The 27,058-nt window shown below is 35.1% G+C and overlaps 3 protein-coding genes and 1 pseudogene across 3 annotated transcripts; 2 read left to right on the forward strand and 2 right to left on the reverse strand.

The window, feature by feature from the left end:
- Positions 1 to 683: 683 nt before the first annotated feature.
- Positions 684 to 2,377, forward strand: LOC145938949 (uncharacterized). The gene is made up of 4 exons (XM_083042899.1): positions 684 to 997; positions 1,104 to 1,456; positions 1,723 to 2,153; positions 2,216 to 2,377. Exons 1-4 carry the CDS (start codon positions 684 to 686, stop codon positions 2,375 to 2,377), a joined length of 1,260 nt encoding a protein of 419 aa, XP_082899025.1.
- A 392-nt stretch (positions 2,378 to 2,769) lies between these two features.
- Positions 2,770 to 27,058, reverse strand: part of LOC145938678 (uncharacterized) — a 30,121-nt pseudogene continuing 5,832 nt past the window's right edge.
- Positions 5,370 to 6,783, reverse strand: LOC145938135 (uncharacterized). The gene is made up of 5 exons (XM_083041536.1): positions 6,584 to 6,783; positions 6,376 to 6,516; positions 6,043 to 6,290; positions 5,626 to 5,791; positions 5,370 to 5,497 (listed from the first exon to the last, which is right to left on the reverse strand). Exons 1-5 carry the CDS (start codon positions 6,705 to 6,707, stop codon positions 5,370 to 5,372), a joined length of 807 nt encoding a protein of 268 aa, XP_082897662.1. The 5' UTR covers positions 6,708 to 6,783.
- On the forward strand, positions 15,674 to 16,249 carry LOC145938905 (uncharacterized). The gene has a single exon (XM_083042789.1). The coding sequence runs from the start codon at positions 15,674 to 15,676 to the stop codon at positions 16,247 to 16,249; it is 576 nt and encodes a 191-aa protein (XP_082898915.1).

The following is a 27,058-nucleotide window of genomic DNA, read 5'->3' on the forward strand; positions in this document are numbered from 1 at the left end:
TTACGTAACAAGAAAACAGTTATTATTATATTATTATGAAAAAAATATAGTATATCACATATTGTTATTTTGAGACAGGATTTGGGTTTTGAGTAAATGTAATTTGTACACAGAGAACAGATTTCGACTCTTAGGCTGATGGCAGAGAACTAGACGTAAGCGCTTACGTCTGTCGTAGTCGTAGACGTAGAGTAACGCAGAGGAAAACGTAAATGTAATACGTAACTACGTAAGTCGTGTGTGCGAAAAATGCAAACAAGTGCGTCTCAGACAAGGTGAGTAATATTAATATGTAAATATATATCTTAATAGTTTATAAGTAAATATACTAAAATAAAATAAAAGTAGCTTTACTTATAAAAACAATGATTTATTGATCTCTATATCCTTTGCTCAATAATCAAAGTAGTCAGTAATTGCTATTTTAGGTTAACCGATATTTTTCTTTGCTATTTCGAAGTATATTATTATAAAATATTTTTAAAATAATATCTTAAAGTAATATTTTTACAAATATAATGGTATAAATAAAATATAATAAAATAATTATATAATAAATAAAATACTTATGAATTAAATATGATTTATTTATTGTTTGAATGAGACAACTAAATAATTAACAAATTTTATATATTATTTTTTCAATGTATGCTTATATATATAATTTACAGTACTTCGATGAAATGAAGAACGATAGAGAATTTTTTATTTGTGTGATATACTGGATAAACTTGTGTCTTTTGCTAATTCGTAAAAAAAAACAAATCAGATGGATAAATAGACGATGGCTTGTCAGACCTATTAATGAAATGAGGATTCAACATGGAGATTACGATAATTTATTTCAACAAATAAAAGATGATCCTGAATTATTCTATCGTTATACCAGGATGACATTGTCATATTTTCAACAATTGGCACAAATGACAAAACCATATTTAACAAAAAAAAGTCCTCGTGCTTTAGTCCCAGAACTACGACTTTTAATAACTCTAAGGTATTTATACACTTATAACTAAATATTCCATGCCTAAATGTTTAATAACTAGTTTATATTATATAATTAATATAAATGTATTATAATTATAATTATATTTTTGTAGATATCTAGCTACAGGTGACCTATCATTTACTATAGCTTTGGCATTTAGAGTTGGTGAATCGACAGTAAGAGAAGTGGTAAAAGAAGTCTGCCACGTTTTAATAAAGGTTGTAGAACCATTGTATCTTTCTACACCTATGGAAGAAGATTGGAGGAAATGTGCAGATGGATATTGGAAAAGATGGAATCTTCCAAATTTTGTGGGTTCTGTTGATGGAAAACATGTGAGATTACGCTGTCCTCCAAACTCGGGAAGTTTATATTTTAATTATAAAAAATTTTATAGTATAGTTTTACTGGCAGTAGCTGATCATCTATACAGATTTACATTAGTTGACATTGGAGCATATGGAGGTAAGCAATGGCTGCTTTCGTGACAAAATCAAAATGATCCACATTAAAATGATCTTGCGCTGTGATTGGTTGATCAAATTTGAAATTTCATTAAATTTAATTTAATTTAATGAAATTTCAGACTTGATCAATTACAGCGCAGGATTATTTTAATCTGGATCATTTTGATTTTGTCGCAAAAGCAACCAATATCAAAAATAAATAATTTTATTTTACATATGTACTAAATAATATATTTATAGTAATAATAATATATTTATTTATAGGAAACAGTGACGGGGGAATTTTCAATGAATGTGACATAGGAGTAAATTTAAATAATAATCGCTTAAATTTACCAACAGAACAAATAAACCTCCCTGGTAGCAATTTTAAAACATACATCTACTTTGTGGCTGATGATGCTTTTAAGTTAGCAAAACGAATAATGAAGCCTTATTCCAGCAAAAACTTAACATATAAACAAAAAATTAGCAATTATCGACTTTCTAGAGCACGGCGAACAGTTGAAAGTGCTTTTGGAATTTTCTCGAGTAAATGGAGAATATTTCAAACAGCTATTAGTATGTTGCCAGAAACCGCTGATTTAATTATAACAACTTCAGTATGTCTACACAATTATATATTGAAAGAAGAGCAATGCATTGGACACAAAATATATAGCCAAGAACCAATTTCTAATAATAATTCTGATCAGGTAAAAATAAAAAAGTAAAAGTAAAATGTAATTTTTCAAAGTAATAATTTTTAATGTTTTAGTATTCACCCTGGATCAGTGTATCAAATAATCTTGAAGAAGACAATGACGTACAAAGTGCTGAACCTCAAAGGAGGACTTTAAGCGATTATTTTGTTTCCGAAGCTGGAAAAGTGGAATGGCAGCATGATTATGTCCAAAGAGGTGTATATGCAGACGAATGAGTATGTGTGTGTGTGCGTAACATGTTTTTATATTGTATAACAGTAGTAACAAATTATCTATTTCAAATAAAAGTTTTTATGTAAAACAAAGAGAATACAAAATATTATTTTTTAAAAACTTATATTATTATATTATATTTATGTTTCAGCCCATACAAAATGTATAAATTGTTTTGATTTACAGTTTAAAAATTATCAATATATACTACAGTTTTAGCCACACACACACATATGCTAAAACTGTAGTATATATTGATACTTTTTTCCCATGTTTCTAAGACATTTAAAAAATTTTATATATAATTTAAACATGATCAATGAAAACATTTCTGTCTCTATTTACATATTACAACTTATAATTATTATATTTAATTATTCACGTGAAATGAATATTATTGGTGCGAGAGCATGCTTATTAGCAATTTCTTGAAAAGAATATTGCATTTGCAATCTTTTTGGTGGTTTCTATAAAATAATATTCTAGAATTAATATAATTTTATTATAAAATATGCATACATTACAAATAATCTATTATATTAAACATTACTTGTAACATTCAATGAGAAAAATGCAAAACAAACTTTATAAACTCTTATATCAAACTATTTAGATTATACATTAGAATAAAACAATACAAAAATAATGTAAAAATACTTTTTGGTATTTATAAACTAGGAACTAGTTTGAAACTTAAAATAAAATATGTTCTTCTATTAAATTTTTAAAATAAAACAAGATTATCACAGAACGAAAGAAAACAATCTACTTATGTCTATATTGTACTCTAAAATACCAAAAATAACTTCTTTAAACAAATCATTACGTTTCTGGTAATGGCGCAGTCAGAGCATCTATCATCATTTTTCTTCTTATATTTTTTTCCTTCTCTGGAATAATGTTAAATTGTATTTTTAGAAATTCCATGAAAACATCATCTGCTGGCGAAACTTTGTTTTCCATGTAATTCGAAATTCTCTGACCCATTTGAATTAATGTTTGTTCCAATTCTTTTGTTTCATCAACTTTTCGTTTTTTTTATTTTTGGTGCTACATTTTCTTTATTAAAATTTTTAGTTCTGTAACTGTTCGGATTATTTGCATTTTCATTATTTTCATTGTTTGATTTATCACTTTGTAACTCACAGGTACTACTATCTTCATCATTTATTGATTGAGATTTAGTACAATTAGTGTAGCTTCTGAAAATAAAAATGTTAAACCGGATGTATTTAAAAAAATAATTCAATAAATTACTTTAGCTTCGTCTTTTAATAACATGGTCTAAGAATGTCAACTGCGAAAAAAAAGGAAATCGAGAAGCTTTAACAGCAGCACTTCCACTTTTGCATTCAATTTCTGCTTTTTTTCTCTCTCTGTTATATTGATCTCTTAATGTTATGCATCTTTTTTGACAATAGGAAGGAGTGTACATGTCACCTGAACAGAAAAAATTTTAGATCAAACCCAGATAGCACATGGACGTTCTATGGACGTCCAAGTTCGGACATTTGGACGTCCATAAGACGTCTGAATTAAGACCAACGGACGTCCAATGGATGTCCATTGGACGTCGGTTTTTTACTACTTCGGACGTCCAAAACAGTATCCCAAAAAGGACTTAAAATGGACATCATTTTCAATGCCCGTACTATTAAAATTATTGTTTAAATTAATATTCAAAACTTTATAAAGGAGAGGTTTATGAGCAATAATAACTTTAAAATGTAGGATTAATTCATATATTTATAAAATGTATGTAAAATATATCAATATTTTATAACATACATATATACAATATTTAATTATAATATAGATGTTACAGTTTGGACTTGAATCACAGTTTGATCTTTTAAATCACAGTTTGAACTTATACAGTAATATTTTAATTTATCCATAATATAGACTGTACACAGATAAAATGAAAACTAAATTTCTACATTTTTAATTTATTTTGTAATAAAAATAATTTCACTCATTGTTAGTTTCAATCTTTCAAATGTAAATCTGTGTCTATAATCTATATTACATTAAAAATATAATAATCTATATATTATATAAAAAAGATGTATTATTATTATATATAGGGTGTCTCAGACCACCCGTACATATGCCAAATATTTTGAAAACAGCACGACAGATAAAAATGTTTTAAACAAAAGTTGTAGGGCTTTAACAATACATAAAATGATGATAAATATTTGACCTTAGCAGCAGTTATGAAAGAATAAGTCTCAAGGTCAAATTTAAAATCGTTTCCAAAATATTCGGCATGTACGGGTGGTCTGAGACACCCTATATATAATAATCAATAGTAAATTTAAAAAAAGAAAAGAATAAAAGTAATATTAAAGTCGTAGTAAATAGTATATTGCAGTTCAAGAGTATTATTTTAAAGAATGTAAAATTGTACCTTGAGAAAGATATAAGTGTGCATTATGCAATAAAACAGCACTTTTTGTTGATTACACTATTAAATTTGCATTGGAAATTAGAATATTTTTTAAATTATCAAACATATATTTAATACATTAATTGATAAGGCACATTGAAATCTATGGAACTCATCTCTAATCTACAGCAATTTTATCTCTCTAATCACTTTGTAAATTATTTATCACTCACGTGCGTCAGCTAAATAAGTTTTGTCACTTTACTACTTTTTTCTGGAATCAGGACTATTTAATAGCTAGAATAATTTGACTTTCGATAATGTTAATTTGCCGTCACCGGTTCGCCATATAATCTAAATCATAACAAACTGAAACTTTTACACATAATACAATAAATTATTCCTCTTACATTCTTTAATAGCCTTGCATATACTCTTGAACTATAATATGTATACTATAAATATAGCCTTATTTTGCATATAATCTTAAAAAGAAAATAAGAAAAAATAACATTTCAATAAACTAAGAAAAACATGTCAATAAACTAATAAGAAAAAAAACCATGTCAGATATAATGAAGAAACAAAGAACTAAACTAAACTTAATCACTTTCGCATGTTGCATTTTTTTTGTTTACATTACATCGTTCTTTTGCTCTCTTCAACCATATTTGGATTGCTTTTTCCAGTTCCAATTTAGTGTAAGAATCACAATATGCTACACCTGCAGCTGTAATAAAATAAGTAATTTGTATATTTGCAAAGATCATTGAATTTATTTCTTCAATTAATTAATTTTGCATTAACAGTTGAAACAAATATATATATATGCTATTACAAAAATATATGGAATAATACATTTATCTAATAACATATTCGTTATTCGAAGATTGGAAAATTGTCTTTTGAGCTTAGCACCCAGCCAACTATATTGGATTGCAAGTTCATTAGTAATTAATCGGCATAAATTTCTTTTAATAAAATTATAAGGAGATGTGCCTCCTACTATACGTGTTTCCATAATCTACAAAAATTAATATATTACACATTAATTTATACATTACAATAAATCTATTCTTTTTACTGGCTGCACTAGTTCAAAGTTTATCTTTTTTACTCCACATTGGAAAAAAAGAGATAAACTCTGAACTTATGTTGCCAGTTCAGTTGAAAAGAACAGATAATATTGAATTCTTATTTTATAAAGTATATGTATATAATTTTTATATATTAAATACTAAATACTAAAGAAATTTTATATATTATATGTATTACCGAACGTTCAAAATTTTCTGAAATTTTTAAAAATTCTTCTACGGCTCCTTCTATCTCTTCAACAGTTTTTAACGGTAAATCAAACGTGAAATAAATAGACTTTTCATTTTGCTTGTTGACATCCTGATTTTGTTGCAGATTACCAGTTACGACATCTTTTATTTCTCTTAAATCATCTGCCATTTGCCACAATTGTGTTTTGAAGAAACTTTGTTGGCGAATAATTTCCTTAAAATATTTCGAATTATCTGTAAAAGAATGTTTTTATATTTTTAAATTATTATGTTCCAACTCATTGACGATCATTTACAATTCTTCAAAAAATACACATACCACTATCATCTCGAGTGAATGAATGAGGGGCATTATTCAAAGAAGTGTCAATGCTATTATTGAGGTAGTCACGCGTATTGAATGTTTGCCTCCTTGCTTTGGATCCACTTGGATTCGAATTCATTTTAATATTTGTGGATTCTGCAAAATGAAAATATATATCAATAATTGAATAACGATCATATACAACTCTAAAAAATACACATACCACTATCATCTCGAATGAATGAATGAGGGGCATTATTCAAAGAAGTGTCAATGTTATTATTAAGGGAGTCACGCGTATTAAATGTTTGCTTCATTGCTTTGGATCCACTTGGATTCGAATTCATTTTAATATTCGTTTCAGATTCTGCAAAATCAATATTATATTTACAATTCTACATTATAAAAGGTAATAATTTATGTCCATCGTGGCGTTTAATTAATTTATTTATTATTAATTAATTTATTATTAATTTATATATTATTAATTTATTTATTATTAATTAATTTATTATTAATTTGTTTTATGAGACATACAAAAAAATACATACTTTTATTAATTACATACTTTTATTAATTACATCTTCGATATAAAAAACAAAATGTATATACTTGATTTCCAATACTGTCTAATTTAATTTAGTAGATACTTGAAATTTAAAAATAAAAAAAAGAAAAATTAAAAAAATTATAAGATGTTAATATTTAAATAATAAATTAATTACATATAACAATAAAATAAATGGATCTATATATATATATTATAATTAAATAAACTTGAACTATTTATTTTGTTAACTTACCTGTCATTTGTGAATGTTTTAGAAGGATGCTATTAGATTCTTCAGAGTATTCAGAGTCTTCAGAATTTTCATAATATTGTATCTTGGTCTTTTTTTTAACCATTTCGTCTTCTGAGAAAATAATTTTAAGTATGAATTAGTATATACTCTTTGTCAAATACACTATATTATATTATAGTGTATTTGACAAAGAATATACTTATGATATATGTAATAAACGTTAATATTTACACAATAACTACAGAAATATTTGTTTATTGAAACCTTTTAATTGTTTTTGTTTTGTTGAGGAGCTGTTATTTTGGTCGCAATCATCACTGCTGTCACTGTCATACAGACGATTTTTTATCCTTTTTCTTTTTGTTTGATTCTCTATTTCTGAATTTAAATCGGATGCAGATGTGTATTCAGTTTTTTTAGTTTTTAATCTTGCTACATTGTAGTTATCTAAAATTATACAAATTAATGTTAAAACATTATAACGATCAATAGCAATAATATATATTTACTTCTAGAAAAATAATATTAATTTAAATATTTTTTAAAAATAAAGAAATAAAAAAATACTACTAACCATACGTGCTATTTCGGAACGTTTTAATATCGTAACATGGCCAACATGTATTTCGTTCCATGTTTTTTCGAATCGCTGCGATAATCTGCTTATATTTAAATGGAGGCCAATAACATTTGTTGTGTTCAATCCAGCCCGATGGTAATGCTTCAACAGTATTATCTGTTGAAAACTGAACTATTATCCACGTTGGTTTCTCCATCCTATATAGATAAATATAAAAACGAAAGTACACATAGTTTGACGATTGTGAAATCTAACTATTAAAAATATTTGATATTTTCAGCAAAAAAACTAATAATTGATCAATATTATTTATAAATAACAAACGCAGATTATACATTAAGATATAAAATAGTAGGGAAAATATTGTATATATAATTATTATAAATTATTACATCTAATCTGTCCAATTATAATTATGTAATAATAACTAACAATAAGTAGTGCTAATAATAACATATATGTACTAAAGTAATAAAAGATTTAAAACAGATTAACAAATATTTCTGATACTAAAACAAAAATATTTTTCAATAACCTTGAAAGATAATAAAAATATTTTTGTTCTTTATTATATTGTTTTTATGATTTTGTGAAAATTATAATATAAAATGGAATAAACAAATAAAATAATATAAACTAAACTAATTTTGTATATTTTGAATTTTAGGTAATAGCAATAAATTTTAAATCTTATCTATAATTCAGCATGTAATAAAGGAAAAATAACGTATGTATTTTTCTTTTTCAACATTCTAACACACTTATGCGCAACTTGGTCCAAATTCCAAGTCTGTAAATTGCCTAAATTACAGACTTCATAAATGTTTGATTTTGAAGATTTGCAGGATTTAGTATAAAAATCTTTAAGGGTCTTATATTTTTTTGCAAATACAATAATATTCTCGTTAGAAGCAGCAAAATTGAAGATAACTATAATACTTCCATCCAATAAACAACAACAATTATCAGGTTTTTTATTTGTTAATATAAATTTTTCAAACACAATTTTACTAAATTGATTATAATTGTGACAATTAATAAGTGGACCATTGCAATGCGGATTTAAAAGTTGAGGTTTATGTTGTCTTATTTTTAGATTAGGATTTATATAATTATTTTGTTCACTTATCCGGCAAACAATTTGCTCCAAAGGCTTATCATTTTTACGAATCATTTTTAAAATTGATTGCATATAATTCTCAAATGGAAAAGCACTGAATTGTTGTAGTGGTCCGAATTTTTTTACGTCATCACAAAGATGTAATAAATTATGTGTATTATGCGATGCATTTTCTTTACCGTACAAAATAATTAATGATTCAACGTAATATCGTAATAATAATGTTGCATAATCTAAATATAGTTTGAATTTGATAAGATAGTAGCAGCTATGTGTAATGTTACAAAATTTAAATATTTATCGCGACTTAATACAGTTTTTAATACAACTGGCCCAGTATATAATAAAAATGTTCTATATTCAGTAGCTTTCCATCTTTTGCTTTCTAATATTGATCTTGGTTTTCTATTAAACTCATATGGTATGTTATATCTTTGCTTTTCTAAAAACGTTGATATTATAGATTGTTGTTGCGATGATAATTTAGCACGAGAGAGATATTTTCCATGGCACCATAACGAAACTATCTTTTTAACTTCTCCTAGAAAAAGTAAATGCATTGGATCTGATGGAAAATCAGACACCATATCTATATTTGGAATTAATTCTAATATCGATGTACCTGTATGATGATCTGGCTGTGATTTTAATCTAAATTTTTTGTCTGTTTTTGCATTTAAAATTTCTAAATACGGAAAGCATACTCTATTTAAATAATATTCGCCTTTAGCTTCACACTTTGTACATGAATAATAACCTGAATGACCTTTTGTATATTTTATAAAAGATAGAGCTGGTACATCACAAATAAAAGCTTTAATTTTAAATGGATATATTATTCCGTTAACTGTTATACCACGCGTAATTAAATCTTGAGCTTCATTTACAAAAGATTCTAAAAATTTATTAGCATCTTTAGGCTTTTCATACCCATGATAAATTCCAATAATACCAACATTGTTGTAATTGTTAGATAAACTACATAAAATAGGGTAAACTTGACTCCCTGAACATTTAGACAAAGGCAAACCGTCAATATTTACGATAATTTCGATTATCTCTAAATCTTTTAAAAAATGCGATGTTTCTGCAAGTTTCTCTATGCAATAATTAATTCCAAAATGATAATAGCGTCCTGGTTCAACATCCTTTGCATTTACTTTTCTCACAGTACCTAATAAAGTACGAGCATCTCGAGGAAGTTCAGGATATTTTGGTTTTAATTTTGTAATCAATTCATTTAATGCGACATGAGTTATTCTATTTCTAATAGCCCACCCTTGTAATTGTGATGTAAAATTTACATTATCTTCATAATGTTCAAAATTATATAAATTAATTGAATGATCCTCATTAATAATGGTATTAATATCTACATCATTATTCTCGCTGCTAATAACTTCTTCATCATTATTTATTAATACAGAATTATCACTATAACCAATAGATGTTAACGATAAACTTTTATCCAATTGCTTATTTAAATTAGTCGTGCTTACAAGATCATCTCTCTCAAGCACTAATGATGGCAATTCATTAATAACACTATTTGAAACTAAAGATGTATTAATATTAAAGGGAAAGTTATGATTAGATTCTGTAATATTAATAGATGCATTAGCTATTTTTCTTGCACGTGCATAATATTTCTTATTTACTTTAGGCATTTTTAATATATGATTATTAACTCACCGGACCAAGTAGCAGGCTGCTGCTTAATAACTCCAGTTAATAACTGCTTAATAACTCTTCAGTTAATATCTGCTTAATAACTCCCCAGTTAAAAGAAAGATATCTGAACGGTACAATTTGTGTATCTACAAAATAAAGATCCAACTTTATATTATATATATGTATCCATTTAGTCACACACAATCCTATTTCATTTCTGATCTTTAATCAAGCCATTACATATTCATGTACAATTTAAATCACAGATCTACTTTACCGTTTTATTACGATGAGTTCCTCGATTTTAATATAATAAAAAGAATAAGCATGGCACTAGACTGGTACAATCTATGTATTGTATATCTACACACAAAATAAACACCTAACCTTATTAAATTTATATATTTAGGTTAACGTCATATAACCTCAATACGAGGTTGAAGGCGTTAATTCACCAACCGGTGATAAAACTGGAAAAACCCCTATACTTAGGTTACGTTCCAAAACGTCTTCTTCGAGGAAAATTTTACTGAAAATCTATAATGCACGTAATGTACATACACTATAGTTTTTAAGTAAAATTTTCCTCGAAGAGGACGTTTTGGAACGTAATTATAACCTTAAATAATGTTAACCCAATTTTATTTTTCATTTTTAATTATAATAAAGCTATATTATATTCATATACAATTTTAACAATATTTACTTACCGTTTTATTCTCGAAATGCACACAGAAAATTAATTAATTAGAAAAAACAAGAAATGAAATGTAGAGAAAGAGCAGGAGATTGCGAGTTCCGCGATAAGGCGGGACGACGAGTCGGCGGAATCGGAGCTTCTCTCGCTCATGCGCGTTAAAGAAATATACTCAATAATTTGTTCAGTGAGAAATCGTGCAGCCGTTCGCGTATAAGCGGACAAAGTGGGGGGAGAGCGTGATATAAACCTCTGTATGTTTAATATTTTTAAAAAATTACTTAATATTTTTGGAAAATTAATTATATTAATTAATTTTTTACAAGTAGATATACTATGAGAGTTCTAACTCAGGTCTTCTGAGGGGGGTGCGGGGCGCGGGGGGTTCTCCGGGGCGAGGGGTATGACGTCACGCGGGGTGGGGGTATCTCGATGGTGCGGGGGCTGACGTCACGCGGGTGGAGGGGATGTTTCGACAAAGGAGGGGGGGGGGGTCTAAGCATGTTCGGCAACTAATTATCTTTGTGATTTATGGCTACCCGAAGTCATAAAACTATGTTTTTCATTTTATGGACATTTTATCATTAGGAAAGGAATGAAGATTTTAGGGCCGACGCTGCGACGAACATGTCAAACGTTATTTATAGGGGTGCAAATGTAAAAGCGTTGACGTTCGGCAGCTTTGTACCCTCGCGGAAAATCGGTCGTAAACGAGAGCGAAACATTTTTTCTTAATATTTGTTAAGGAAGAATGCAACGTATCGGCGCCAACGTTCGGCTGCTTGTAACCGGAGCACTCTAGAATCCATAAAACTATGTTTTCTCATTTTATAGACATTTTATCATTAGGAAAAGAATGATGATTTTAGGGCCGACGCTGCGACGAACATGTTGAAACGTGATTAGGTGCAAAAGCGTTGACGTTCGGCAGCTTTGTACCCTCGCGGAAAATCTCCCATAAAAACGAGAGCGAAACATTTTTCTTAATATTTTTTAAGGAAGAATGCACGTATCGGCGCCAACGTTCGGCAGCTTGTGTCCTTACTCCTCTATCCATAAAACCGATATCTCGGGAAACTATCTTTTGAGATACGCCAAATGTTAGAAAAGGAGACAGAGTTAGGTGAAATATATATAAGGAGGATGAGAGCGCGTCAAACCATAGTACGATTTGAAAGCGCATAGATGCAGCGGTGAAAAAAGTTTAGCGGTTACTTTCTTGTATTAGAAGTGTTAGTGGTATAATAGTGAATAAAAGAAATAATGGAAAACATCGAGCAGAACGAACGCTACCTGTTGGAGCGGTCCCGCCAAGTCACCACCTTGGGCGAATATTTTGCATGGGCGCTGCGCTGCGAGGAATTTATCAAACTGCTCGAAGAACGCAGTCGTGTCAAGCGTCCGCGACTCTCGCTTGGATATAGACAATCTTTGGTTGCTAGAATCGCGCGACTCGAGGGTGCAAAGACTCGATTGCAGAGACAGTTTATACCCAGTGGTGGTAATTACAGTGGTGGTAATTACAGTGGCGATAATAACACGGGAAGACTCGTTTGGCGAGAGATCGATACCGCGTTCGAAAATCGGATACTGACAGGTGCGGTGATTAACGCAGACTATATCGAACCGCGACAATTTTTGGAAGATGCTAGTAGTGTAGTACTCGAGCAAGTGCAAGATGTTATAAAAATATACAACTGTGCAAAAGTAAATACCGTGTTCAACGGTGAGTTTGTGTCCGGTGATAAACGCGCCAACAAAAGTATTAACACGAGAAATTATGAACTCTTTCGCACGTCCGATTTACGTGAGTGGTATGAGCGGCATGTCATCGAATCCACATTGGCGTCTCTCGAAGAGTTTCAGGAACGTGATAGCGGATGGGCATTGTCACGAATCCTCGATCTTACGGTCAATGTCAACAAGTGCAATCCTATGCGTGCGGGATGTTATTTAAACTTGCCACGAGAAATTATGACGAAAGAGCAGTGGTGAACGTGCAGTCTAAAGACAATGCATGTTTCGCGTGGTCAGTGGTGGCCGCTCTGTACCCCGCCGAAAGAAATGTGACACGAGAATTTTCATATCCTCATTACACGACAGTGCTAAATTTACAAAACATTGAGTTTCCGATGACGTTGAACCAAATAAAAAAATTTGAACATATAAACGATATCTCAATCAACGTCTACGGCATCGAGAGGAAGAAAGAACTATCTATTCTTCCGATACAGCTCACTGATCGGAAGAGAGAAAAACATGTAAATATGCTGTATGTGGAGGAGGACGACAACGTTGGACATTTCGCATGCATCAAAAATCTATCCCGGCTTGTCAGCACGCAACTGAGCAAACACAATGGTCAAAAATATATCTGCGATCGGTACGTATATTTATTGCAAACTATATAATAATTGTAAATAAAATTGTAAATAAAATTGTAATTTTCATTTTACAGATGCTTGCACTTCTTTAATTTGAGCGAAAAATTGGAGGCTCACATTGCGGACTGTCGAGAAATGAACGACTGCGCTATCCGATTACCAAGCGATAAGGACAAGTGGCTCAGCTTCGACAACTACAACAGAAAGGAGCGGCTTCCGTTTGTAGTGTACGCCGACTTGGAATGTGTACTGAGGAAGACACCGGAACACGTGTCATACGATCAACATCACGAAGTATTTAGCGTCGGGTACTACGTGCAATGTTCGTACGATAAAACATTATCCGCCTACCGATTTTATCGCGGCGTCGATTGTGTCGCGTGGTTCGCCGAAGAACTTAAAAATTTAGCGCATCGCGTAAAGGGTATTTTGTCTGATAATGTCCCCATGACAAAATTAACGCAAGATGAATGGGAAAAATTTCATAGCGCCACGCATTGTCATATATGCGAGAAACTGTTCGTACAAGACGATACACGCGTACGCGATCATTGTCATCTGACCGGGCGATACAGGGGTCCCGCATACTCAAACTGTAATATAAATTACAAAGACTCTTATGTCATTCCTGTATTCCATAATCTATCCGGCAATGACGCACATTTCATAATAAAAGAAATAGCTACCGCGTATAAAGGACGCGTAGATGTGCTTCCAATAACAAAAGAAAAATACATTTCATTTACGAAGACTGTCAATAGTACCGACGACGACAAAGATTGGAAAACTTTCGTGAAATTACGATTCATCGATTCATACAAATTTCTCAGTGCTAGTCTTGACAAATTGGCATCCTTCCTCGATAAGGGTAAGTTAAAAATTTTGCGTTCCAATTTTTCCGCATTATCCGCTAACAATTTTGAATTATTAACGCGAAAAGGTGTCTTTGCGTACGAGTACATTGACTGCGTGGACAGGCTGCAGGACACGCGTTTACCACCACGCGAATCATTTTACAGATCTTTAACCGGTGACACTGTATCCGAGAGCGATTACGCACACGCCGTCAACGTGTGGCAGCAGTTCTCCATTCAAACCTTGGGTGAATACAGCGATCTGTACTTAAAAACTGATGTCTTGTTGTTGGCAGATATATTTGAAAACTTTCGCAACACTTGCATCGCGAGTTATGGACTCGATCCTGCGTATTATTATACTCTTCCTGGGTATACATGGAACGCGATGCTAAAACATACACGCGTAAATTTCGAATTGCTTACCGATATCGATATGGTTATGTTTATTGAACGGGGTATACGCGGCGGTCTAAGTCAATGTTCCAATAGATACGCCCATGCTAATAACAAGTACATGCAATCGTACGATCCGTCGAAACCATCGTCGTACCTTATGTATTTTGATGTAAATAATTTATACGGATGGGCAATGTGCCAACCATTGCCATATGCCGATTTTCGATGGGTCGACGACGTATCTAATTTTGACATCTCGTCAATAGCGCTCGATTCACCTACAGGCTATATCCTCGAAGTAGATTTAGAGTATCCACAACATCTTCACGACATGCACACTGACCTACCGTTTTGCCCGACACGTGACAAACCGCCCGGCAAGCGGGAAGATAAGCTTCTCGCAACGCTATATGATAAGAAGCGTTATGTCATACACTACCGCAACCTGCAGCAGTGCACGCGTCACGGTCTTCGTATCGTAAAGATACATCGCGTATTACAATTTACTCAATCCGCATGGCTCCGCGATTACATTGAACTAAATACAAAATTTAGAACACAAGCGAAAAATGATTTTGAGAAAAATTTGTACAAATTGATGAACAACGCGGTATTCGGCAAAACTATGGAAAACGTTCGAAATCATGTAGATGTAAAATTATTGACAAAGTGGGACGGACGATACGGTGCGGAGGCGATGATCGCGAAACCAAATTTCCATAGCAGGAGCGTCTTTTCGGCAAATTTAATTGCCGTAGAATTACGCAAACTAGAAGTAAAATTTAACAAACCAATCTATGTTGGTATGTGTATACTCGACATATCGAAAGTGTGTCTGTACGAATTTCACTATGAGTACATGTCACCGCTCTATCGTGACAGATGCCGGATAATGTACACTGACACCGACAATTTAATATACCATATTAAATGCGAAGACGTGTATGAAAATATGAAACGCGATATCGCTAGATTCGATACGAGCGATTATCCAATTGACAACGCGTACGGTATAGCGCATGCAAACAAAAAGGTGCCAGGCTTGATGAAAGACGAGAATAACGGCGCGATTATGACCGAATTCGTCGGGCTCAGAGCAAAAATGTACGCTTTGCGAGTGGATGGCAAAAAGGACACTAAAAAAGCAAAAGGTGTCAAAAGTAACGTTGTCGCGAGAACGATAACATTCGACGATTATACGCGGTGCCTGAATGACGAGATTGAAATGACACGTCAGCAGTCATGTATAAAATCGAAATTGCATGAAGTGTATACCATCTGCGAGACAAAAATTGCTCTAAGTCCGTACGACGATAAGCGGTATATCATACCTGATTCGACTGACACATTACCATGGGGACATTACCAGATACCCTTATAAAATATAATCTAATATAATGTAACATATGTGTATGTATTTCATATATTGGAACGGAAAGGATGTATTAATAAAGATTTTGTATTTCACATATTTCATGTATATTGTAATATTTCAAATACTTTTATATGTTGTACACATTATATATTTTTTAATTTTTGAGTAATTAATAAATACAATTTGTATGAATTAAATTGCATTGTCCTTATGTATCCAAGAATTGTGCCAATTGTCAAATCCCAGCCATTTTACGTAAACCTCGTCACCCCTCCTGCGCAGTACTTTCTCCACGAGATATACGTCCGGATAATTCGCGCTATGCAACTCGTGCTCGTAAAACGCTCCAGCGACAGATGTTTTGCGATAGTCCTCGAGTAGATAGGTTACGGGATTAGTACGCTGCACTTTAACAATTTTAAACACTTCGGTTGTCCAATTTGGTGTGTAACCCTTCTCAAAAAGTTTCTTGTACTTGCTAACGCGTCACCTACTAACATACCTAACCGGGTCACCTACTTTGAACTTTGCCGGAGCGGCAATCTTTATGTTACTATATATTGTTTTTAAAAGTTTATCAGCGATCGCGGGGGTGACGTCGGCGGGTCGCATTGTTCGGTGCTTGCGCGCGTTGTAATCCGATACAAGTTCCGCCAACGCGTCGATCCACTTGTAAGTTCCGTTCAGCGTAAACATCTTCCACATGTCGTTCTTCAACGTGCGATTGAATCGCTCGAAGACCGATGCCTTCAATACCGAATATGTAGAATAGTGATTGATGTTATGTTTCCGTATAATATAAGCCGTTGCACGTCGGCGTTATAAAATTCTTTCCCCATATCGGTTTGCATGTTTCTCGGGCATCTCTTGCTATCTCGAATTATCTCGGCGATAGCGTCAGCCGTCTCGCTTCCACCTTTACTCTTGAGTGGTATGGTCCACGCGTACTTGCTCAACACATCGATGACGGTGAGTAAGTAGTGGTAACCTCTGTTGAAACGAGAGTACGGACGCATCTCGACGATGTCAGCTTGCCACAGGTCATCGTATCCCCGCACTATGACGTGTCTTCGGGGAAAATTTTTCCTTGCCGGCGCGTGCAGTTCGTTCACCAACTGCCGTTTCTCCAAACTATGTTGTTTCATCGCTTCGTCGGTTTTTCTCGACCGCCGTTTGTCGCTCGTTTTATCACTCATTTCCGTTCTTGAGCCTTTCGTAGCAGTTCCTGACCCGTTCTTGAGCCGTTCGTAGCCGTTCCTGACCCGTTCTTGAGCCATTCCTGACCCGTTCGTAGCCGTTCCTGACCCGTTCTTGAGCCGTTCCTGACCCGTTCATAGCCGTTCCTGACCCGTTCTTGAGCCATTCTTGAAACGTTCTTGAGCTGTTCGTAGTCGTTCTTGAGCCGTTCTTGAGCCGTTCTTGCGTTGTTTACTTCCGTTCTTGACCCATTCGAAAATCGTTCTTGATTCGTTCGCTGCCTTGTTCACAGTCGTTTCTAACCCGTTCGTAGCCTCTCCTGACCCGTTCGCAGCCGTTACTGACCCGTGCGCAGCCCTGTTTGAGTTGTTTGTAGCCTTGCATGTAGCCTTTAAAGACTTGTTCGTAGCCTCGTTCGCAGCCCTGCTTGAGTTGTTGGTAGCCTCGTTCGCTGTTGCTAGGCCGTTCATAGCCTCGTTCGTAGCTGTTGCTAGGCCGTTCACTACCACTCATTGTAATTAGATAGTAGTTCGATAATCCTTCGTAGCTGTTCGATAATTGTTCGTAGCCGTTCGATAACCCTTCGTAGATGTCCGATAACCGTTCGATAGCCGCTCCTAACCCGTTCACTGCTGCTCATTCAGGTTGATAGCCGTTTCTGAGTTAGCGTTAGCCGCGCGTTGAAGTTCGTTTATCACAATCTGTATTGCCCGCACATCCTTCTCGAACGAAGTCAGCTTCTCATCTGATTCTTTCTGTTGATTCATCAATCTTTTAACGCAAGATTTCACATACAGTTTGTTGACGGCATCGGTGTCAGCCTCAGGTTGCGCTACACGACGAATCTTCCGCGACCTTGCGTCATAGTCCGTAACGACGCGACACAGAGCGTTTTCGTGCACATAACTTTTCACCAATCTATCCCAAGAACCGCTTGTGCCGGTTGCATCATTTCTTGGTTCGAATAATCCAAATTTGTTGATAGGCATTTTTTTTCCCGATACGAGTGACGCTGATCGACTGATTAGATTTGTTGAGACACCATTCAATTTATAATAATGCCTGCTTCGCGAAGTTCCTCGATGATCGACAGGATCTCATTGTCGTGAGCGTTGTGGCCAGCTCGGCGCGAAGCGTCCAGCAATCGTACCCGATCCACTAGCTCGTTGGGGTCATCCCAGTGTATGTAATCGATCTTATTGTCGGTTAGCGCCATCGCGTGAGGCATGAATACTCCCTTTCCAGATTTTTTCTTTTCAATCGATATCATTGGTGCGATTATATGTTTGTACTTGTATCCCCTGTTGCTTCGTAATTGGCCTTGTGTGTCATAATTGCGTTTATGCGCGTTCGTCGCCAATAATATGTTCTTGTATTTACGCATATCATCCTCCGTGTAAATGTTATCATCGGGAATTCTCTTGAAGATCAATTAGTATAATCCTGGTGTACCAATGTACCTCACTTTGTCTATAATTATAGAGTCATATTTGTCAATGTCGAATCGTTTGTTACCGAGACGCATTTCATCCTTGTCGAAATAGACACCGTACACGTGATCGATTTTCCTTTCTTTGTCGCCACCGAGGAGAGTGCTCATGTACTCTTGTCCCAGTGGTCCCAAGTGCTTTCGCAACATTTCTTGACCTTCCAGCGTTTGTAATGTGTTTCGAACAAACGATGTTTCGAGCGTGCTGCCCGAGATTTCGAAAACATTTTCGTTTGCGAGTGTTTCGGGTATAGGTTGTACGATTCTCGTTGTCGCGAACGGTGTAGAGGTTATCATCGGTTCATCCAGTAAAGCATCCGATGTACGCTGTATCGATGAGCGATTCAGGTTTGACCGTTTCCTCTTTTTCGGTGTCGCATCATCCTTCTCCTCTTCCTCTTCCTCCTCCTCCTCTTCCTCCTTGTACCGCTTGATGGGTAAGATTTTAATCTTTGCGGTACTTTCCGGCTCGTTTTTCGCCGCGATCGAGTTGTCGACAATCTTTTGTAGCGGCTTAATAATAGGTCTAAAATGGGTCTTGATCGCGATATCGTCATCGATCTTACCGGTCTTCAAAGCGCGATGTTTCTTGCGGATTGATTCACTCGTTTTCGCAATCTCCTTCGCTATCTTTTCACGCTCGCGAATATTATCGTTCTCAGCCATGTCGGTAGAGTGTCGAACGCTCGTGTTTCACCTCTCTCGACAGAACATTGGCAACGACTAATTGTTTTGCGGTATCGCGAACACGTTAAATCCGTTTCTGTATCGGCCGTTCGTAAGCGAGCTATCCTTATCTATCACTAGAAATCCATACTTTTGCTGCCAACAAGTACGACATAATTCACTGAAATCCTCGTATGACATGTCAGTATTCACGTGATCATTGTACACATGTTTCAAGTTGGTACCATCCTGTTTAAACAAGATTAGCAGGTTTGCGTTGTCGCGTATAAGATGTTTCGGTGTTCTTGCGTATGTTTGACAGAGATAGAAGCAGTCGACGTTCGAGTGGCGTCCCATTGAAAAGTATTCTCTTATCGTATTTTGTTTGTCGCACGTCACGTCATCGAAAACGAAAATCGAGTTTGGACATGCTTCGCTCGGTGGAATGACGTCACTGTTATTGGAGAATGTAAAATAGCCGATTTCATCGATCGACGTCAACAAATTCTCCAGATACTGATATTTTGGCTGTTGCAGTGACTTTGAGTACACGTACACGTTTTCAAAGCGGACGCCGTGCGGGCTTTCTATCAAACTAATCAACACGTTAGTTTTACCGCAATTCGAGGGGCCGCAAACGATCGCGCGTATAGTAGTCGGCAGTATCGTACCGTGTCTACGCATCTCCGCATTGTCTCCCATCGATCGTAATCTGGCGTCGTAATTCGTCACGCGTATCGCGAAAGGTTGTCGCACGAATCTCATTTTCCCACTCCCCGATTGAATCGAACGCTTGCCTATTATAGCTGCGCGGAACCACGAATCGCTCAGTAACGAAAAAATGTTTGTTCTGCTAACAAGTGCTTCCGATATTCACGGTTTAAGCGCCGAACAGCTGCAATTTGTGCCAAAAGCAGTTTTACTGCAATGTGAAAATCACATCCACTACGTGTGGGACAAGCTTCCGGAACATATAAAGGCTGATTTGGAGGTTCAGGCCTGTCGCCGCTGTTTCGAACATTACAATCGACCGTGGCAGCAAACGCACATCGACGGTCCAGCGCCGATGATAAAGGATTGCAGCGAGTGTCAGCGAAAAAAATAGGTAGAGGCCTATTAAATCAGGCACTTCCGATCGAATTCCATATCCCCGGCTATCAGTTTTGCGGTCCGGGCACGCGACTACAAAAGCGATTAGCCAGAGGCGATCGAGGTATCAACCCATTGGACGCAGCGTGCCGTGAACACGATATAGCGTACTCTCAAAGCAACGATCTCATCGAGAGACACGCGGCAGATAGAATACTCGCCAAGGAAGCGCAAACTCGCATCGTTGCGAGAGATTCGACTCTCGGTGAGAGAGCCGCCGCCACAGCTGTCTGGGCAGCGATGAAAGCCAAGACGAAGTTCGGTATGGGCCTGAAGACGACAAAGACGAAGACGAAGAAAAAGATGGCGAAGAAGCGAATACTTCCGGTAGCGAAACGTGGGGGTGTTGCCGATTCTACCAATGTTGGGCGCGCTCGGATCTCTGATCGGTGGAGCGGCTGGTGTAGCAAAGCTGGTGAACGACGGAAAAGCCGCACAACGTCAGTTGCAAGAGATGCTACGTCACAATCGCGCCATGGAAGGTCACGGATTGTATCTCGCTCCATACAAATACGGACGAGGAGTTTCAACGAGAAAAAAGGGGGAAAAAAAACGTCAAAGAGACGCTAAAAATGCCACAGGGCCTGACTACCAACATACAATTGCTACAACTGGCAAAACGTATGCACATTCCGTATTTTAGAGGTGTTTTCATGCGTGATTCATTACCAATCGGTGGTATATATCGAAACGAGAGCGGCATCGTAAATTTGGATAACGCTAAAGGATCGGGTACTCATTGGGTAGCGTATGCAAAGAGGGGGGATCGCGCTATATATTTTGACAGTTTCGGCAATCTTCGACCGCCGAATGAATTGGTGCGATATTTAAATGTGACAAAGATACAATACAATTACACATCTGTTCAAACTTACAATCAAAGCATCTGTGGACAATTGTGCTTACAGTTTCTCCGAGCGGTCGATGCATGTGAATTTAAAGACTGACATTGCGCTATTTAACTCAGTATTCGTTAAACAGTTTTGCCGATATGTCTATGACATTCACGCTGACTGGAAAGAGTAGCGTCCTCGCGGCAAACTACTTTCCCGCCGTAGATTTGAGCGACGATGAATACGAGCTAGGTCTAGCGGATTTTGAGACTTATCACACGATATCGAACGTGAATTCCTCGAATAATAAATTTTACTTTGGCAAAGATAACGCGGAAATTGCGATTCCCGAGGGATCGTACGAGCTGCAAGCGATACATGAGTTTTTGAAACATGCAATTTTACAAAAACGTCCGCGACACGCTGTTCATGACGATGATAAAAAACACGCTTGTGACACCACGCATATTCGGACGAATGACGACGGTGACTTTGAAGATGGAGAATATCCGATAGTGCTCCGTGCTAATTATAATACGATGAGGAGCGAGATCAAATGCGCCTACAGAATGAATTTTAGCAAGCCTAACAACATTGGATCGCTGCTGGGATTCTCGAACCGTATACTGCAGCCGCGAAAATGGTACAAGTCGGACATGCCGATTAATATTATCAACGTGAACATTATCCGCGTAGAATGTAATGTGACCGCGGGCGCGTACAGCAACGGCAAACTCGTTCATGCGATACATGAATTTTCACCGAGGGTACCACCAGGATATAAGATATCGGAAATACCGGCGCACATCATTTACCTGCCGATCATCGTGCGGAGCATTACGGATTTAACGTAAAGGTGCCTTTTCATTGACGCTACAACCTAGCGGCAAATTGGGGTCACGTGACTTTTTCGAGATTCGGCGTCAAGAAAATGTAATGGGGGAAAAAGTTGAGACCGTCTCAGCTTTTTTAGCGTGCCGCGAAATTCAACAGTGTTTAATAAGTTATAATTAACAATGAACTACGAGAATGAAGTAAGTAATATATTAATATTATATAGCAGATATGGAATATTTTGATCATTCTTGTTGTGCATAAATATGCTGCTTTTATGATAACTGCATTGTTAGGTTAGTTGGATATATCTGCAAATATATGAATGATTAAAATAACTTTTGTAGACGGATAGAGCTATGTTTGGATTAGTTGGATATGTTAAATAATTAATAATAATTTTTTTTAGGAAATTACAATGGTGCAGACATGCGGGCTTTGCGAAACAATTTGCAACCTCGCCGATGTGTCGGACCACGGATGTCTGGAGGGATACGGGTGTCATGTCGATGAGGCGACACGCTATTTTTACCCGCTTTTAAGTATATATTTTATCTTCTATAAGTGCATTTTATTTTGTTTTAGGTGTATTTATAAAATAAATTTTTTTTTTTATATATATGATGGAAGAACGTGCCTACGCCGTGCCTACATTAACGGCGTAGAGGAAATAGTTGAGGTCGACATTGGTGCAACCTTTAGCCAGGATATATGTAAGTTATGGATTAGTTGGCACAATAATGAACTCTTCTGCTCCTCTACAATGAAATCGAATATTTTTTCACTTGATTTTAGTCGTGGCAGGAAATTGTCAATTGGCGAACTCCAGCTGCCAATCTGAAGAAAATGCTGTAAGGAATGTTGGCAGCAAAAAATCTACAGTTTCTTCCAAAAAAAAGGCTTCGAAGAAATTGTCGCTGGAAGAGGAAGAGCATTTAATTTTGGCCGTCCAACATAGAAGACCTCTGTGGGACATTAGCCAGCCGGTGGACCAGAGATCCAGGGAAACCCGGAAACGACTCTGGCAAGAAGTTGCTGATGAATTAAATGGTAAATAAATAAATATATAAAATACAGTTAGGTTAGTTGGATATGATAAAATCAGATTTTTCTAGGTGTACTCAACGCAGCTGCTGTACAACAGAAATTTAAATCATTACGCGATACATATCGCAAAATTGTCCAGTCGGAGCAGTACCTTCCGAGTGGATCTGGGAGGAATGAAAATGAGGACTGTCACAAGTGGAAGCACTATGACATAATGGAATTTCTTCGTGATACCAGTCTATCGAAGGAGTAACTGATTTTTATTATTATTATAAAGTAATGTTTCTGGCACAACACAATGGTGGACTTCATTAGCTTCAAAATCAAGTACAAAATACAAAATCTGTTTGACACGGACAACAATAGCTCTGGTAGTATAATGGTTCTGTTATCATTATTGCTATTGTTTGAAAATCATTTAATAATAATAATAATAATAATAATAATAATTCAACTATTTTAATTTTTTTTTATTTTTTATTTATTATTAATTTATTATTAAATTATTTTCTAACAATTGCAATAATAATAAAACCATTATACTATCTCAGCTACTGCATATGTTGTCCATGTCAAACAGACTTTGCACTTGATCTTGAGGCTGACCACTCGAACAAATTTCTGAAATTGCTCATTCTTTGTGCCAGGAACATCATTAGACAGCGATAAAATTAGTGTAATTCCACAATTTGTTTCTGTAATTCATACTTTGTTAATTTATTGTAGCACGTCGAATAATATTCCTGGCACAGAGAACGAGCTATCAAATAATTCGGTGCAGTCAACTTCTGAAGTGCAAAGTCTGATTGACATAGATCCAAATGACAGTAGTAGCATAGAAAGTATGATCATTATTTTATTATTATTATTTTTTGATATCATTAGTATATAAAAATTTGTTTGCAGCGCCAGTAACCTTATCAAGTACTTCTACGAGTAGAAAAAGGGAAAGACTCAATACCAATTCCACTACTGTTAGCGATATATCAGCTGCTTCTACGAATCCGTTGGATAAACTAATCCAAATTTTTGAGAAACGGGAAAAGGCGTTAAATGTTACACCACCAAATACAAATGATCCATTCGATGAAGTGGATCATATGCTACAAACAGCAGCATTACAATTGCGCAAAATGTCGCCTCAACTACAAATGCGAACTCTACAGGATATTGTCCAAATGACTTTCTCCAGACTGCATGAAGAAATTAATAATAATTCAATTTCTTTCAACTGAATTTTTTAAGATTCCGACAACAAATTTTTTATTTTTTTGATACAAGCATAATTAGCCTTAAATCTTTACAAAATAAATAAATTTATGGTTTTATAATTTTTTAATATCTTTATTTTTTTTCCTTCAAAAGCGCTAAATGAATATAATTGCGTACATTATATGATAGTACACGTGTAATACAAATTTATATTTGAAGCAGTGTAATGATAATTTTATTAATATACTATAAATATGTATCATACAATTTAGACATACAATGATAGAAAAGCATACAATGATACAAAAAATATCAAATATAATATTTATTTATTCAGATTATTACCATTTCCTAACGTCATAGATTTTTATCAGTATTTTTTATTATTTTCCATAAATATGAACCGATTTTTAAATTTTATCACTTTATTTTTTCTTTATAATTTTGATTACTGTTGTCGAAGATACTGCCAGGGTATAGCACCCTCACCGTTAAAATAATCGCAAAATTCATTCCTGATGTTCATGGCAGCTCGAGAAGAATTGTTACTGCCACAATTACCAAGATCTCTCAAGGCATGACTGCTATCCATTTCCTTCCTCCAATTTCCAGGAATAAAACCACTAAGTTCATCGCGATCAATCATATCCACAGAAATATATTCGTTTTTGTCTAAATCCTGTTTTCGAAGCCAATTATGAATGCAAATGATGGCCTGGACAATTTGCATTGTATTTTTTACAGTAGCGTCAATAGGCTTTTTCAATATTTTCCATTGACTCACAAGAATTCCAAAAGTATTCTCGATTGTTCTACGAGCACGACTGAGGCGATAATTATAGATGTTTTTTTCGTGATTAAGTCCTCCTTTTCCTGGATATGGTCTTAGCAAAAAATCAGTTAGCTGGAATGCTTCATCGGCAACAAGAACATATGGCATAGGATCACCATCGACTATGAGTTTCTTAGGTTCTGGCAGTCCCATTTCTTTATTATAAAATTTCTGACCCACAATAGAATCTCGGAAAATTCCTCCATCACTACGCCGGCCATAAGCTCCAATGTCGACGAATGTTAACATATAGTTGGCATCACATATCCCGAGCAATACAATACTATGATAGTTCTTGTAGTTGTAATATAAAGAGCCAGCGTTATCGGGACACTAAAACAAATGGAATTATATAGCTCGCCAGTCGCCATAATTAGATAACGTCAAATAAAAGAAATACCTGAATAGCAATGTGTTTTCCGTCAATTGCGCCAATACAATGATTAAAATTCCATCGATCCTCAAAATCTTGTTCGATATTGAGCCAATCCTCTTTACTTAATGGAAAAGGAAGCACTTTTTTAGCAAGGCAATCCCACAATGCTGCACATGTCTCGGCAATAATGTTTGACACTGTCGTAGCTCCAACAAGATACTGGTATGACATGGAGTTCATTAAATCACCACTAGCCAAGTATCTGAAAAAAAATTCTGTATGTAATATTGTCCTTATGGAAAGAACACGTTCGATTTAACATATCAAGCTTACCTTAATGTCATAGATAACCGTGCTGCAGCAGGTATGGGATCACGAATCACAGTTTGTTTTGTGATATGAGGTGCAACCAAAGCCAGCAGGTCCTCAAATTGCGATAATGACATCCGCATGTAGTTTTTAAACTTAGGTTCATACCTTGACAGAGTTGGATATATTGCTTCGTAAAACCCATATTTATCTCTCAATTTAAATATAGGATGTACCCAAAAACGCTTTTTTTTATAGATCCGTTTCTTTTTCTCTTCTGAATTCATCCGCAATATTTCATGCATAATGACAACTAGTAGTATGTTATTCAGGAGTTGTTCCTCTTGAGCATTATTCACTTTCCTCGCACGTTCTGTCACCCATGTACGATATTTCTGCATGTAGGCCATTATGTTCAAGTTTGATAAAAATTTTAATTTAATCACTACACACAATTCACATTATCACAATCAAATTATCAATTAACTGAAGGAAGCCTGTCAGTACTCAATAGACCAGTAGACATACATAACCTAGCAGCGGTTTCACGACGCGCACGTTTTGCCGCTACTTCTCCCTCCATTAGACGAGCGGCAAATTTAGTCACGTGACTATATTTGCCGCTGGGTTGTAGCGTCAATGAAATGGAAGCTTTACGCGTTGTCGACCAGGACAGACGATTGCTCGATTTTCGAGGAGAAGAGATCACCATTAGATTGCACGTACGACGACGACAGCGATAACGTACGTGTGCGGCGTATGAGATGCTCGTGTTGAACGGATCGAAAGATACGAGAGATAACACAATCTTTACGGAGCCAGCGACAACAACAACAACGTCGACATTCACTAATATCCAATCATCCGGTTG

This window comes from Prenolepis imparis, unplaced genomic scaffold (genome assembly GCF_030444845.1).
Source record: "Prenolepis imparis isolate NDT839.2.m4 unplaced genomic scaffold, iyPreImpa1.0 SCAF_7, whole genome shotgun sequence".
NCBI lineage: Eukaryota > Metazoa > Arthropoda > Insecta > Hymenoptera > Formicidae > Prenolepis > Prenolepis imparis.

What these genes read in the sequence shown, in the direction of transcription:
- LOC145938905 (XM_083042789.1), top strand. Translation starts at nt 15,674, where the DNA reads ATGTGTATACTCGACATATCGAAAGTGTGTCTGTACGAATTTCACTAT.
- LOC145938949 (XM_083042899.1), top strand. Translation starts at nt 684, where the DNA reads ATGAAGAACGATAGAGAATTTTTTATTTGTGTGATATACTGGATAAAC. An exon ending in CGACTTTTAATAACTCTAAG is followed by an intron (nt 998 to 1,103) that starts GTATTTATACAC and finishes ATATTTTTGTAG; the next exon opens with ATATCTAGCTACAGGTGACC. An exon ending in CTAATAATAATTCTGATCAG is followed by an intron (nt 2,154 to 2,215) that starts GTAAAAATAAAA and finishes TTAATGTTTTAG; the next exon opens with TATTCACCCTGGATCAGTGT.
- LOC145938135 (XM_083041536.1), bottom strand. Translation starts at nt 6,707, where the DNA reads ATGAATTCGAATCCAAGTGGATCCAAAGCAATGAAGCAAACATTTAAT. An exon ending in CAGAAAATTTTGAACGTTCG is followed by an intron (nt 5,792 to 6,042) that starts GTAATACATATA and finishes TAATTTTTGTAG; the next exon opens with ATTATGGAAACACGTATAGT. An exon ending in GAATATGTTATTAGATAAAT is followed by an intron (nt 5,498 to 5,625) that starts GTATTATTCCAT and finishes ATTTTATTACAG; the next exon opens with CTGCAGGTGTAGCATATTGT.